At 50.0% G+C, this 15,633-nt stretch overlaps 1 protein-coding gene across 5 annotated transcripts in view; it reads left to right on the forward strand.

The window, feature by feature from the left end:
* Ube4B (Ubiquitination factor E4B) overlaps nucleotides 1–15,633 on the forward strand; it is a 373,326-nt gene that overhangs the window by 183,489 nt on the left and 174,204 nt on the right. For all 5 annotated transcript variants that reach the window (XM_084597298.1, XM_084597297.1, XM_084597293.1 and 2 more), the window contains 2 exons: nucleotides 2,642–2,756; nucleotides 4,151–4,303. In XM_084597298.1, the coding sequence (XP_084453424.1) occupies nucleotides 2,642–2,756; nucleotides 4,151–4,303 (268 nt within the window). The remainder of the gene's footprint in view (nucleotides 1–2,641; nucleotides 2,757–4,150; nucleotides 4,304–15,633) is intronic.

Raw genomic sequence — 15,633 nt, forward strand, 5'->3', positions numbered from 1 at the left:
CGCCTCAGGCGGGAGAAAGGGAACGGGGAGAACAACTGGGAAGCGGGCGGCGGCCGCGCAAAGGGCAGCCGCAGCAAGCCCGCATCCCACACAGTATGCATGAAACATGGCAAAACGTAATGAAAATGAAGTGACTATTCTTGTAATAATGTTTAAGGCAAGGAACGGAAAGTACAGAGAGACAGTGCGGAATTGATAAGATATAGCTTAAAGTCCTTAATTGAGGCGGTAAAGATGTTTGGGTTGTGTATGCTATAATGATTTAATATGCATGGCAAAGTAAACCGAAAGCTCTGGTTACCGTATAACGTCCTCGTTCGAGGAACGTTTCATATTTGTTTACTTCTGGTGTGAACGGGTTTTTCGTAAAACTTCAGTCCAGATATATTCTTCAAGAAGTCAGTTAACTGCATAATCGCACTGTAGTATGCGGTGGGAGTATTTTGCCACCTTTGCAGTCTGTTGCACATGCAATAAGATATTTATGGTAATGTTCACCTATCAAGCCTCATAAAGGTTTAAGTGATGCAAATTTTTTAGTGACCTGTGAGATTTTTGTCGCCAATTGTAGTCTGTGACTTTGTGAATTTCCTGTATTACAGTGCAGAGTTACTTTCTTTAATATGGAACAAAAATATCTGAAAATAATGTCTTTTCCTGCTCCTGTGGAACAGCAAAGCTGCTGTTTTCATTATTTAGAGTCTCTGCGGGCACGCATGGCTACAAAAATCTCAGCCTCTTGCGAAAGAAGTCCCAGTTGGCTTCCACAGATGATTTTCCCCCATGAAATGAGATCGCAGTACGCGCACAACCTAGGAGGCAAATTTTAATTTTTTCCAGGAAAAGAACAAAAAGCATTAAATCCTTTTCTTTTTTTTCATGTGGCTCCAGCAGCTGGAAGCCAGCTTTATGAGAGCAGGCAGTGTATGTAGCGAAGAAAGTAGTAAAGTTGGATACGAATGTGGAAGAAGGCAGCATGATACTCTGAGAGAGGGTAATTAGAGAAGGGAAAGGTCCCTGGCAAGATGAAGTAGGAGGTGGCAAGAAGGGGACTACGTTTGTGTATACTCTTTTATGCGCTGTCTACACTCAGTGGATTGCCCAAGCGTCTGTTTTAGCAACAAGTGGCATGCACATTTTTGTTGTTGTGTTTTTGTGCATTTTTTTCTGCCTCTTAAATGACACAAACAGCAAAGGCAAACCTTTCTTTTTCATATGAAATCACTCAGATTGCATTCATATTCTTGTAGTGCTAATGCAAAAATACTTCCACAAGGTGTCAACGTAAAATATAAGTGAAAAAGTAAAATTGCATAAAGGGGCAATGAGTAAAGGAAGGAAGGTATTTTTTCAAGAGTTTCTTTTATAAATCAGCCAGATGCATTGAGTAAGTAGCCACTTAATTACTAGAGGGCATCTTCAGAGCTGTGTTATTAACCAGTGACTGATTATTCAAGACCCTGATATAGTAAAGATTTTTGCCGGTTGGAGTGGCCTTAATGGTAACTGTAACATATTTTAATAGAGTCAAGAAAGGAGAACAGCTTTTCTTCTGCGTGTTGCTAGCTTGGAAATTGGACGTATACAGTCGAACTCGGATATATCGAACCCGGATATATCGAATTTTGGTTATATCGAACTCACGGAATATCCCCTTGAAAATCCCATGTAAAAGTATAGGAAAGCCGCGTCATATATCGAACTCAATTTCATCGGTCATTCGGTGTGCCTTTCCCAAAGACGATCGCATCACCCTTGGCCGTTTGCCGCGTGACGTTTTCAAGCCACGCGCGGAAGTAATGAGTGGGGACAGTTCAGTTGCATGTATGAATCAGCGAAAGCACGCTGCGATCATGACACCAGCTTTTAGCATTTTTCGCCTCAAACAGCATTTGCAGCTGCTGTATCACGCTTTCCAATGATTTTGTGGCAGTGGACTACGCCCGCCCCAAGCGTGGCGTGATAAATCGAACCAGGCTTGTGCAATCAAGCCATCACGGGCAGTCTGCCAAGTTCGCTCCCCGCCGCAGCAGGAGCTATCAAAAGATAAACACACCGCGACGTTATCCCTGCCCAGCATCTTGGCACGCTGCCAAGAAATGAGCTGTGGATGAGACGACCAAAACGGAGTGTGACATGCAAGCGAAAACGCTGGCGATTTCTGCCGCGGCGGCGACACAGCAACCTTGTTTTGAGCTACCGCGGTGGATCCACCGAAAGGCAGAGGGACGCAGTTCCAACAAGTTGGAAATTTTTTGCTCTGTCACTGCCCCTCGTCGCTGAGATCGCTTAATCGCTTACATGTGAGCGAGCTGACCTTAACGCTTTTTTTTTTTTTCCAAATTCTCGGTTGCTAAAGTAGAGGGTGGGTTCATTATGCGAGTGAGCTGATTACGCGAGAAATACGGTATCGTTTTTCGCATCGTAAGTGCCGTCCCAAGCCAATTTCTGTATATCGAATTATCGATATATCGAACTATTTCGCGATCCCCTTCGAGTTCGATATATCTGGGTTCGACTGTAACGCTGTCATTGACTCGGTTTTGCAGCTAACCAAAAATACAAATCATAATGCTCAACTTATTGAAAATTTGGCTATTGGTAACTTTGGTTAGGCTGCACTTGTGTACGCATGTTTTAGTGGTGCCCCCTGGAAGAGGAGCCTGCTGCTGGATCCCCTCCTGCGTCAGCAGCTGCCTGGCGGATTCCTCAGAGACCTCGTGGATGCGGCTGCTGCTGCTGACCGTCTCAGACAGGCACGTCTCCCACTCTGCGAGTTTTGACAGAGTCTCTGCTGCCCAGTGAGGTCATTTATAAGGATCTGAAAATGGTTTTTATCGTTACCCTTAATGACTAGCCGAAACACCACATCATCACTGCCAGTGGCATCTTGAGGGAGGGAAATCTAATGAGCTTCATCTTGAAATGTGCCAAAAGATACAACACAGGAGCAGACAAGATGAGGCTGGTTTTGTCTTTTTTTCACATCCAACTAGGCTTCTTGGGCTGCCCTTGAACCTAATGTCTTCAGATTATTATCGTCAAGCCATGCAATAGGTTTGCTTCCTCTAAGATGATGGCTTTGCTTTCACTCACAACTAAGCTTATTCGAACAAACAGATGCACCTGCGCGGAACTGCCAGATTGCCAAAAAAATACCATTATGTTTCAAGTTTTATCAAGGTATAAAAATTCACACTCTGCAAGGGAGACAGAAGGCTGGCTGATGCACCTAGTATCACCTTGTTTCATGATACAGTAGGCCTCCTTAACTTCTCGCGTTAGTTAATGATGGAAAAGAATTCTAGTTTGTGAGAACAGCTGGTAGCAGCTTTGTCTATCTTTATTACCTTTTTGATTTGTTGCATTTCCTGCAATGCACAGCCACGTGTGAATAAGTGTCGGATGAAGTGGCCCCCAAATGCTCCTTCAGTTGTACATTTATACATCGGCCCGTCTAACCAACTTAGTTGTGAGTCTGCGCTAATTACCAACACGGCCAACTTTCAGCACACAGATTGTGGCTCTTTGGTTGATTGCCTTCGATTGCGCTCTGTTGCGAGCACATTTGAATATCTGATGACATGCGCATTTTTGATAAGGCATAATCAAATCTTGGACCGAAGCTAAGGCTGCGGCGTGACGCCATTTCAAGCAAAGTGAATATAAGCTTTTGCTCCCTGCAGGGGCTCACTCGTTATAATCTAAACAACGTAAAGAATATGCTGTTTTCATGTCAATTGTGATGCAGAACCATTTACGGGATCTGAATGCAAAAAAAATATGCTTCAAATGTCTATATTGTCATGGCAGGGTTTTGTTGCCTTGCTGTGCAGGAAGTGTGTTTTCTAAGGCTAATGTGAGAAAAAACCTCACAGCAGATTAGTTATTCCCTCTTATGCTTCTTTTGTAATGTTGCACGTCTATACAGCGTGCGTCGCTGCGACGGCTGCCCATTGCGAGAGGCCGGTGCGTGCCGGCAATATATTTCATTGTGAAGATTTCACAATGAAAGCCTTGGAGGTCTGCAAGCAGCTTTCATGGCACCGTTCACCCTTATTAAGGGGCCTGAAAAAAAATAAGTGCCAGTTCAAAGAAAGTTTCAGACTGGTGGTTCAAAAACTGAATTATTCATTGTTTTGTGGTGCAGGTGTTTGGGCCGCTGGTGCGTGGTGTGGTGGAGCGCATGCGGGGGTGCTGTTCTCTTCTGTCGGAGGCCTTCCGGGCTCCCCTGGGGGCCCTGGTGGAGCTGACCCAGCTGCGCCTGCTGGGGCCACCCGCCTGCTGGCCCATCTGCCGACTGGTGAGCACCATCATCCATATTTTTGGGGGTTAATGTGGCAGCGTGTAATGTGCGTTTTTGCCCTTGTAATTTGCACCCTTGTTTTCGGAGGAAAACTTGCACATTTGAAATGAAACACAATTCAGATCCTTGATTCTTGATGAAATTTGAGACACCACTGCACAAAGAATGGTTGCATCTTGATATTGAAAAGAGGGCCCTACATGGAGGTCTGTTAGTAACGTCGTATTCCACCTTTATGGTCAAGAATGTTGACAACAATACCAAGCAGATTTCCACACATTGGGGCTACTAGGGCTTCCATACTAAAAAAAAAATGGTGCTCAAATTGCATGAGTGAATGAGTGCAGAACAAACATAGGGGTGATGTGTACCTACGCTTAGCCATGCTTGGCATCTGGGGAAAAAGGGATCCTGGTGGTTGAGCCGAGTGTTTGGACCAGCCCCTCAATACACCACTTAGGCCCCCAATAGACGGCCTGACCCGACTGGGGGAAATCGGCAGTCTCCTTTTTCTATCCTCCCCTTTTATTTTCCTCTCATCCTCTCTTCCCTTCCTGTTTTTATTGCAAAAGCAATACAGTCGAACCCGGTTATATCGAACCCGGATAAATCGAATTTTGGTTATATCGAACTCACGGAATATCCCCTTGAAAATCCCATGTTAAAAGTATAGGAAAGCCGCGTCATATATCGAACTCAATTTCACCGGTCGTTTGATATATCGAACTCCGCTACACGCACTGTGTGCCTTCCCCAAAGACTATCGCATCACCCTTGGCCGTTTGCCGCGTGACGTTTTCAAGTCGCACGGAAGGAATGAGAGGGGACAGTTCTGGACAGCGCCGCGCCCATTCCCCAAAGGCGCGCGCATCTGCAGTTATCGTTTCCCGCGCGCCAACACATGACGTTTGTAAGCCATGTGCGTGGGTGTGCCCATTCTTTTGCCGTGCTATCTCTCTCCTTCAGCACGCGCTACGCATGCGCTAAGCCAGCTCAGCCCGTTTTCAGACAGACGTCGGACGCTTTCTCCAGCGTGTGTTGCGAACCCTCTGCGCGCTGCGGCTGACGTGGCTATGGTATGGCGCCTGCGGACGTTAAGAAACGGCAGCTCTCTCTCTGTTTTTATTCTTTTTTTCTTTTTCTGCGAGAGTAATTTTTTCTTATCGTTGTGCTTTACGCGCGACGTAGGCGTAAGATATGGCGGCTGCGGACGTTAAGAAGCGGCAGGCATTTTTTTTTTTTTTTTTTGGCGGGAGCCGTTTATCTGTGCATGTATGAATCAACGGAAGCACGCGGTCTGCTGCTGCGATAATGACGCCTGCCCCAAGCGCGGCGTGATACATCGAACCAGGCTTGTGCAATCAAGCCATCACGGGCACTCTGCCAAGTTCGCTCCCCGCCACTGGAGGAGCTATAAAAAGATAAAAGCGCCCTGACATCGCTGCGCACCAGATTGGGGAAACTACCACCAGATTGGGGAATGCCTATCACCAAACACTGCTCTCTAAACATGGTAAGGGGAGTCATTCAAATGATCACCTCAGTGAAGAACTCCTGGAAGGACTAAGAGAACTAAATGTCATAAATGGGTTCAGAATCAAAATCAGATGGGATAGCAAAGAGATACCGACCAGGCTTAGCTTAACCGACTCAGGATCCAACTTATTATGTTGTGACGCAAAAGGGGGCGGCATCACATCAGTCTTCGGAACCTGCCCAAGCCACACATGGTGCACCTGAGGCAGGGACCTCTATGCCCGAGGTGGAAGTAGCTGGTGCTGCTTCATCATCATCATCATTTAGGGGCTGCTTCACCGCCCCTAAAACTGGCTGTGCGGACCTCCAGGTCAGCCGGCACCAAGGTCTCTTCAATGACGGTGAGGCCTAGCACAAATGTGGCTATGCATTCTGCACAATCATCCAGCACATCCGAGGACGCAATGGACACAACAAACGATGATCGTCCAGGCCCTCAACATCTGACAAGCAGCAGCGCTAGCGAAGTAGAAAAGAAAAGGCCAGAATCACCGGGCCAGTAAAAACTTAGTCTCTCTACCTTCCTCATATAAAGATGGCGTTCCTAGTCCAGTGGAACTGTAGAGGACTTTTAGGAAACTACAGCGATATAAAGGATATCCTTGTTTCATTCTTGCCGGCAGCGCTACGCATTCAGGAAATTAATCTCGGTGCGCAGCATGCATCATCATCATCAGCCTGACTATACCCACTGCAGGGTGAAGGCCTCTCCCATATTCCTCCAATTAACCCGGTCCTGTGCGAGCTGTATCCACTTGACCCCTGCAAACTTCCTAAGGGGGAACCTTGGTCTTAAGACAATTTTTTTTATTGACACATAGATTCTGACGAAAATTGCACCACTTATGCAGTTTTTTGTGCTGATTTCAAATATGCACATAAATTTTGTGTACCGTATTTACTCGAATCTAACGCGCCCTCGATTGTAACGCGCACCAGTTTTTCGTGACCCCCACCCCCGAAAAAAAAAAAAAAAGCTCCGATTGTAACGCGCACCCGTTCTCCGCGAAAAAGAGTACCGCGCACCTAACGCTTTCATACAGCAATACAACTTTGTCTCGTTTGGAAAAGCAAAGATTTAATCTCGGTGCACTAAAAAACACACACACAAAAGGAAACGGCTTATCTTGCCAAGATTGTCACTATGCCGGCACAAGGTTCACTCGTCGTCGCTGTCAGACAACTCCTTGTCACTGCTGACGGACCAAAGCATCTCATCCTCGGTGCCGTCCATGACATTCGATATGCCACATTTTTTAAAGGCCTTGATGACCATGGCAGACGGTATCGTGCACCACGCATCTTTCGCCCATCCAGTGAACTCTTGCAGCGAGGCACGCTTCATTCTGTTGCTGGGAGTGAATTCATGGCAGCCACTCACAAGCCATTCGGTGTACAGCGCCCGAATCCTATCTTTCACTGTCTTGTTCAAGCAAACATCGAGCGGCTGGAGCTGCGATGTCATGCCACCTGGTATCACGACAAGGTCGGTGTTGCACGCAGCGAGCTTGTCCTTGATGCGCTAGTCGAGATGGCACTTGAAAGCGTCGAGCACAAGCATCGCACGCAGGCCCAAACTGCCGCCGGGTCTCTTGCGCCAGACGTTATCGATCCAGTCGGCGACCAAGTCCGTTGTCATCCAACCTTTTTCATTGGCGCGCACAATCACGCCACTCGGAAACACGATTCCTTTCGGGAGCGTCTTGCGCCTGAATATGAGATACGGGGGCAGCTTGTGTCCATCCGCGGTGCAACAAAGCATTGCGGTGACGCGTGTTTTTTCGTGGCCGGAAGACAACACACGCACTTGCTTCGCCCCCTTCTTTTCAACGGTTGTGGTGGCAGGCATGTCAAAGTACAGCGGTGTCTGATCGGCATTTCCAATCTGGCCGAGGTGGTAGCCGTACTTGCGGCGCAAACTTAGAACGAACCGCTGAAAACTGTGCAGCTTTTCTTCGTACCCTTCAGGCAACTTCTGACATATCCCTGTCCTCCTTCGAAGAGAAAAGCCTTTTCTCTTCATAAAATTAGACAGCCAGCACCTGCTCGCTTTAAAGTCGCTCCGCGTTAGCCCTATTTGTAGGGCTAGCTGAATCGCCCGGACTTTGAGCAGGTCCGTCGTCACTGGCCGCTGCGCCGCTCGCTGCTCTAGAACATATTCTGCGAGCCGCTCTTCTATTTCGGTGAACCGGCCCTGCTTCGGTCCACTGAAACCTTTTCGTGTAGCCTTGCTGCCGAAAATCTTTTCCTTCTGCTTGCGCCAGTCCCGCACGCATGTTTCCGGAACTCCGAATGCGCGTGATGCGGCCCGATTTCCGTCCGTCTCTGCACACACGATGACTTTCCTTTTAAATGGGGCATCATGATGAACTCGACGAATCTTCGGCACGTCCATACTGGTCGGTCAATCGCAGAAAACGGGTAGGCTAACTTACCAAAGCACATGTACCAAAGCACACGAAGGACGCTACTGCAGCTAGGCATAGACAGCTAGACCAGCTAGTAGGCTCGAAGTGCATACCAGGCGGCCATTTTGAAATGCCGATGGTGATATGATATCGGAGATTTAGGGTCGTACTCGATTCTAACGCGCACCCAATTTTTGGACACGATATATCGGAAAAAAGGTGCACGTTAGATTCGAGTAAATACGGTAAGCCATTTAGTTTTGAAAATATTGAGCACTTTATGTTCTTTGTTTGGAGGTGAGCTGTCAGTAAAACTGAGTTACAATGAAAATTGACCTATGAAATCAATTTAGAACACGCAGAGAATGCAAAAATCAAGATTGAATGTCCTGGTCCCATTTTAATCAAATTTACAGCTTGCCAAAGTTCAGAGACCAAAAAGCCACCTGGACGCTCCAGAAAGCATGCAATTTTTAAAAACTTTCCTCATTAAATACCACAAATTCATTGATATTTTTGCACTGTACATGAGTTTAGCTTGCAAAAGGAATTATAGCAATATCATAAGTAGAACCAGAGATATTGCACCTCCAAACATGTACCGTTACCAATATTTTGATTTTGAGAAAACGAAGAAAAACGTTTTATAACATGTTTATTCACTGGAAAGTTAAAAAAACCCAGTCAAAACCACTCAATATGCCCCAGAAGAATAATCGGGGTGCATGGAGTCCTGGTGTCTGTGCTTCACTCTCTTCTTCAGGAGATGTGAAACTTGAAGTTTCTTGCCGGACATGCGGCTGCGGCGTACATCTCTCTCTCAACTCCTCTTGAGGCCAGTTTTTGGCACGTTTGTGCTTAGTTCCCCTAAGATTGCTGCCACTGCATGTTGGCTCCCTGTATTGAAGCGCAACACTGCCTCAGCAACAGCTGCTTCAACAGCAAAAAGTGAAGAGTGTCGTGCTTTGGGCACAAGGCTCCAGATGACCGAGTGCAAACCCTCATTGGAGTTCTGAGTCTTTCCTCGAGGACACCTTTCAAGCAGCTTTCTTTCGGAAAGCCGCTGATAAACCGGCAACAGGGCCATGGTGACATCCTTTGGCAAATTATATTTGTGCTTAGGGACTGGCTCTTCCTTTGCTTTCGCAGCATTGTGCCAGCACCATGATTCTTCGCCAGTTGGGCACTGTGAATGATTAGGCTCCTCATTAGTCGAAGTAACATGGCAATCAGTAACCATTTCTGCCCTCTTCATGGCTTCCACATCACCTTCATGGGATTTTAGCGCATGGCCATAATATGCACTTAGCTCTGTGATGAGGTCCGCTGTCAATCGCCCTTTCCCTCCCAGGCTTCGTCCATGTTCAGTCCTGTGCTTTTGCAGCAGGTTTCTGAGTGCCGTCACCATCCTTTTCTGAACGTGATTTATGCAGTCCTCTTTCTTAACTTGCACAAAACCATACACTTCAGCCTGGGTAATGTCATCATAAGTCCGGCTGTCCCCATCACAAAGGACAGTTGTGTACCGGAGGTTGCGTCTCAATCGACCTTTGAAATAAAATCAAGCCTGCCTCCACTTTCATTTGTCCTGACTTAGAGTCAGTGTTTTTTTGGCACTGGTGCTCATTTTCCATTCCTCATAGCATTCTGTGCCAGGTTTCGGGCCAACTTCGCATCCCAAACAAAAATTGCTCAGAACTACGTAGTGGAGCACTTAGCCCGTAAACAACTCAATGACGGCACCGACACCAATGTGTGAAGAGTGGCCGCGCGTCATCCAACTTCCGTTGTAACACACGGCGATGTTGTTGCGGTGCCCGAACCACAGTTCCTCATAGAGCTTAGTCACTTCGCGTGCGCTCTGCTCCATAGCAGCCTCGGCCGCTCGCACTGCAGCAGGTCTAAGGATGTTTTTGAGGTTGCCCTGAAATGTTTTTTTATGCATGCCGCGGCCGGACAATCCCATAGTGGCAAATATATTGTTGATGGCTGTTTGGCCATTGCCAGTCGAGAGCATTGCTCATCCTACGAGTATATTAATTTCGAAGGGGTTGCACCGCTTCTCGATCTCCACCCTCCGCGAGCTCCATTCTGAGGCAACTTCACCGCAGGTCTCGTAGTCACTGTCGCCCCGCACTAATTTCAAGTCACTACAGCACTCTTTGCATGCCGCAACACGAAGGAGAACATTCACTGCAGCAAGGTCCACAACAGTATACTGCGCAGCTGACACGACCGACGCTTCCGCGGTAGTAGCCGGAAAGCACTGGAGCTTCCTTTCTGTGGCAGGCGTCGAATCCAGCTTTCCGAGTGCAGCTTTTTCACGGGCACTTACTTCTTCCAGTTCGCTGGCTGTCACGAGTGCTGCATCCATTCTTAGGCGGCTGGAGTCGCCACAAAACGACGTGCTGTCCACATAGTCCTGCAGAGCCGGCGAAGCATTGGGTTCTTGCAGCGATTCTTAGTCCACATCGGGTTGCTGAGCATCCGTAGCGCGTTCCGGTGGGCTTGATACATTTGTGCACTTCGGTTTCCTTCGCTTACGTCCGTAGCGACCGAAACTTCGTCGGGCCTCCAGGCATGGTGAAATGCACGTCGGAGAGGCCTTGACAAAATGGCGTCTTTGTTGAGATGCCCATGGCTACCCACTCCATTTGAGCCAATCATCACCCGCCATACTGGTTACGTGCCCTGACTGGCCAATGGGAACGTGCGTTGCGTGTTCTTTTTGTGGTTGCTTTTTATCTGATGGTAATGGTGATGGTGGCCCACTCTTTATATCGGGTCGCCGGTTTAACTTCAAGAAGCTAAAGGCGTGGCCAAAAAGTAAAGAAAACACACAAAAAATCACTGTAGCTGCGGCCGCGTCACAAGGATGTTGCTCCCTGCTGCTCGCCACCAAAACTCCAATCGTCTCTTTGTAGCTTTAGTCGCATCCACTGAGGCTGCCTCTCCACTGGCAAGCCTAAAGCCGAGTGCTACAGGTAGTGACATCGTACGGGCGGGCGGAGAGATAGCTGGACACTCGAGTACCACGTGGTCCGTTGACTCCTCTGCCACCCCGCAGAGGGCGCACACAGTCGTGAGGCCAACCATGAATTTCGCTCTCCACCTGCGTGTACGTAACGCTCCCGAGCGTGCCTGTGCCAGCAAACCACTACCGCGCGAGTTATCACACCACAGCTCCTTTCAGATGGTGTCCTTCTCCGCCCGGTATAGGTCCAATGACACTTTTTCTTCGGAAGTCTTCTTCCATTCCTCCGTCTCGACCAGCTGTACCTGGGTCCGGATCTTCTGCTGTGCTGTGCAGTCCAGCTCCGATGCTTTTGTGGCCAACGATACCATCGGGAGCCGGTGCCTCTGCCGAAGAGATCGTGTTCGGCGCGTCCATCTCGTCGTTCGGCTGGTGAAAATGGTGTGCACGAGTGTTTGACGGGCCACATTCGACTCGGGGAGATGGAACAGGCGGTTCTCGAACGCCGCCTTCGCCACTGCTTCCCGGGCTGTGAATGACGACCAACCCATGTCGCCCTGGATGGTTTCGATAGGGACGTGTTTGGGTAGCCCGAGTGCCATTCGGCCGGCCTCCCTCTGGCGTCTCTTCAAAAATTCTCTCGTACCCGCCGAGAGACAGAGTACGGCATTGGCGTAGGTCAGACCCGGGACCACCACCATCTTCCAGAGTGCCCTTGTGACCTCGTAGTGGTTGTAGCTGCACAAGGCCCGTTGACCTAACATGCCTCTCGTGCGAGCGGCCTTCGCTCTGAGGAGCCTCTCATGCGCCGTTAAATAATCCGCTCCCGCACTCAGTCGGATGCCAAGGTACTTGGTCACGTTGGTTTGTGACACTGCATTGCCCTGGAGATCCCACACTCGATCAGGTTGATGGTTGTGAGGCCCCCACACCATAGCCACACACTTGGTTGAGCTAAAACGCAGACCAAGCCGTCTCATCTCCACACCGCAGATGTCCAGCAACGGCTGCAGCTCCTCGGGTGATCTTGCCAACAGTGCGAAATCGTCAGCGTATATTAAAGCTGGGATCCGGTGAACTACCAGCGCTGCTTCCTCGCTGTGCTCCAAAGTGTAGCCACATCCCGACTCTGCCAGCTTCTGTGTCACCCCACTCACATACAGCATAAACAGCAGTGGGGAGAGCGGGCATCCTTGCCTTGGTGCATCTCCATGGGCGCCGTCACCACATTGTTCCACTCCACCACCGCTGATGGAGCTGCATAAAAGGCCTGAAGGAGTTCAATGCCTTGCGCAGCCAGCCTCATTTCCTGCAGCATGGTCCACAGGAGGTCCCATTTCACACAGTCATACGCCTTCGCTATGTCTAGAAATGCCACATAAAGGGGTGAACTGTACTTCGTAGCCATTTCTATACACTGTGCGAGGACGAATAGATTGTCCTCTATCCGGCGACCGGGGCGGAAACCCATTTGCAGCTCGCCTAGGACTCCTTGCTTCTCTGCCCACCTCTGGAGCCTGGCCTTGATGACCTGCATTGTTACCCTGTACAGTACTGGGGTGACAGCGATGGGTCTGTAGTTAGCCAGATCCCTCCTGTCCCCCGCACCCTTGTACAGTGGTTTCACCTTCACTGTCTTCCAGTCATCTGGAATGTCTGCGTCTGTCATCACCAGTTCCAGCAGGTCCCATAAGCGAGCCTGGACCAGAGGTCCGAAAGCCCTCACCAAGCTCATGGGCATCCCGTCACATCCTGGGGCTGTTCCCGCATCTACCCTCTTCATGGCTCGCTCCTGCTTATCTGTTGGGGCCTGACGGAGCCCAGCCTCTCCTGTGTCTGCCAGTGTGCCCTTGAACAGAGGACACTGATCGTGTTCAGTGGGAGCTGTCATGCCCTGTGTCTGTAGGGGGGTTCTGCAGCCATTCCTCCAACAAAGGAATGCAGTCGTCTCCGCGCAGTTCCTCTGCATCCGAGGCTCTCCGTAGTGTCAGCTGGGTAGTGTTCTTTTGGCCCCTTTGGACATGCTGCCAAAACCGTTGAGGAACCTGCTTACCAGCCTCTTTCAACATGCGAATGAACTGTGCATTGATCCTTCGTATCTTCTGTTGGACCAGTTTCGCAGCTTCTTGCTTCAAGTCCCGATAAGACTCCCAAGCCTGTGCCACATCCTTCATCTCCCCATCCCTGATGGTCTGCCTGTGGAGCCTGCATGCGTCTAATAGCTGCTGCCACTTCTGCATCCCACCATGGCTTTGCACTGTGCTTTCTTCTCTTACCTTCTGAGCATCCCCATGCACTCTTCAGTGTAAGAGCCCATGAGATGTACTTTCTTCTCCAGGTCGTCCACCAGTTCCTGTAGTTCTTGAACACTGGGCCGTCTTGTGCTGCTTTGTTGCATGGTCTTTCGCTTCTTGCCCCGGCCAAAGACCAGCCGCAACCTATTGGGGTCACTGGCAAGGTTCCCTGTGCCATCCTCCTCAATGATCATCTTTTCTAACTTGGCATACAGGCCCTCTGTCATGAGACAGTAGTCTATACACGACTGCCGGTCCCGTACTGCCCATGTCCCCTCACACTTCTGTGAAAGGTTCACTATGATAAGGTGACCCTGTTGTGCCAGCTCCTGTAAGAGCCGCCCACTTGCATCTGTGCGGTCATCCAGATCCTCCAGGTGAGCATTAAAGTCACCCATCATCAGCACCTCGTGGTTTTGAGCGAAGAATTCCACATCTGCAGCCAAGCAACTACACACTTCAGTGTTCTTTGCTGTTTGGTCACCAGTCCAGAGGTATACAACCGCTAGTGCCACAGGTTGACCCAATAAACGACCTGTCATCCACATGTGTTCGCTACAGTGCGGTCGCACCCGCACCCATCGCTGAGTCACACCCCACAAACACCCAATTCCTCCTCCTTGGCTTTCGTGCCTGGCTCGGTTGCAACCCTCCCACACAAAACGTGGGTCATGCGGGGGGGTTTCTTCTTCCCTGAGGTGCGTCTCCACCACTGCAAATGCTGCTATTTTCAGTTGGCGCATTTGTTCCTGGAGCTCTCCCCACTTCTGCTCCTTGCGACCCCCTGCATGTTCAGGAAGCATACGGTCACTAGGGACTGATGGGTCTCGCATGACCCCTTGCTTGGGTCTTGCGAATCGTACTGTTGCCGGCGACGACCCCTGCGGCGCCCTTGCCTACGGACCGTTCTGTTCGCTGCTGAAAACCCACCATCTGCATGATTGCCTGGCCCAGAGCCTCTATGATTGGTGCTGCTGGGTTCAGTCTCATCCTTCTTTTGCGGGGGCGCAGTCCTAAAAAAGCGCACAATCGTTGCCCTAATCGCTGCCCCAACTCTTCGGCCCCCTTGGCTCCATAGCTGGGGCTATGGAGTCGCCCTTGAAGCAGCCTTGAGGGGTTAATAAACTCGCACTTGGATCGTACCTCTGAGCAGGCCTGCCGGACTCCTTCATTCCAGGCCCTGCAAGTATCCTGATCATCTGGCCCCTCTGGCACTCCATAAATCAGGAAGCGGTGTGACTTCGCTCTCTCCTGCCATGCTGAGAGAGCATGCTTCAACTTCTGGGTCACCGCCTCCCTCTGTGGAGTCGTCTGCAATGTCCCTGGGGCCTGCATAGATTATCACTAAGGCCTCCGAGGCCTTCCACACTTCTGCCTCTTTCTCCACCGCTTCAATCGTATCCATGAGCGTCGCTTCTTTCTGTGTGCGGAACTGCACCCGCTTATTCCACCCCGTCTCTCGGAGCACTGTGCGCTTTATCTTGCCTGCATTCTCATCCCCAAACACGAACGCATGGCGATCCTTCCACAGAGCACTGGTCTCGGCTGCCTGCGGCAGACTGTGATCCACTGGGGACGGGGCTCCTTGGCTGCCCTCATTGCCTGCTGTTTCTTTCGTTGCTTCTTGCTTATTTTCAGTTGCCAACCTTGATCCCCTGTGAACTGGTCGATCTGCGCCTCTCCATCTGGTACTTGGCTTTGCGCCTCACTCGACTCCGCACCGTCAGTGTGGACTGGCCTTTCTTTGGCCTCATTGGCGTCTGCATCCTCCGCGCCATTCTCTCCAATACCTGGTGCCTGGTCGATCCTGGGTGCCGATCGCTGGCCCAGGACTTCACTCCTTAGGAAGGCAACTTCTTCCTGCAAGGCCTCTCGCTGATGTCGCTTTGCCTGCAGTTCGTGCTCCAGGTTCTCCCGCTCTCTCTTCCATGCTGCCGTCTCCACCTCGAGCCGGGCGGTCAGATTGCTTATTGCCAGACTCCACTCCTCCACACCTTGCGCTCTTCGCATGGTGGCATCTTCTCTGACCATGGTGCCTGCCTCCACCCGGGTATCCAGCGCAGCCATTCGGACGCAGATAGCACAGGTGAAGGGTTCCCCCTCTGCCGCAGCCGC

The sequence above is a fragment of the Amblyomma maculatum genome, chromosome 3 (genome assembly GCF_055883805.1).
Source record: "Amblyomma maculatum isolate TAMU_Amacu chromosome 3, ASM5588380v1, whole genome shotgun sequence".
NCBI lineage: Eukaryota > Metazoa > Arthropoda > Arachnida > Ixodida > Ixodidae > Amblyomma > Amblyomma maculatum.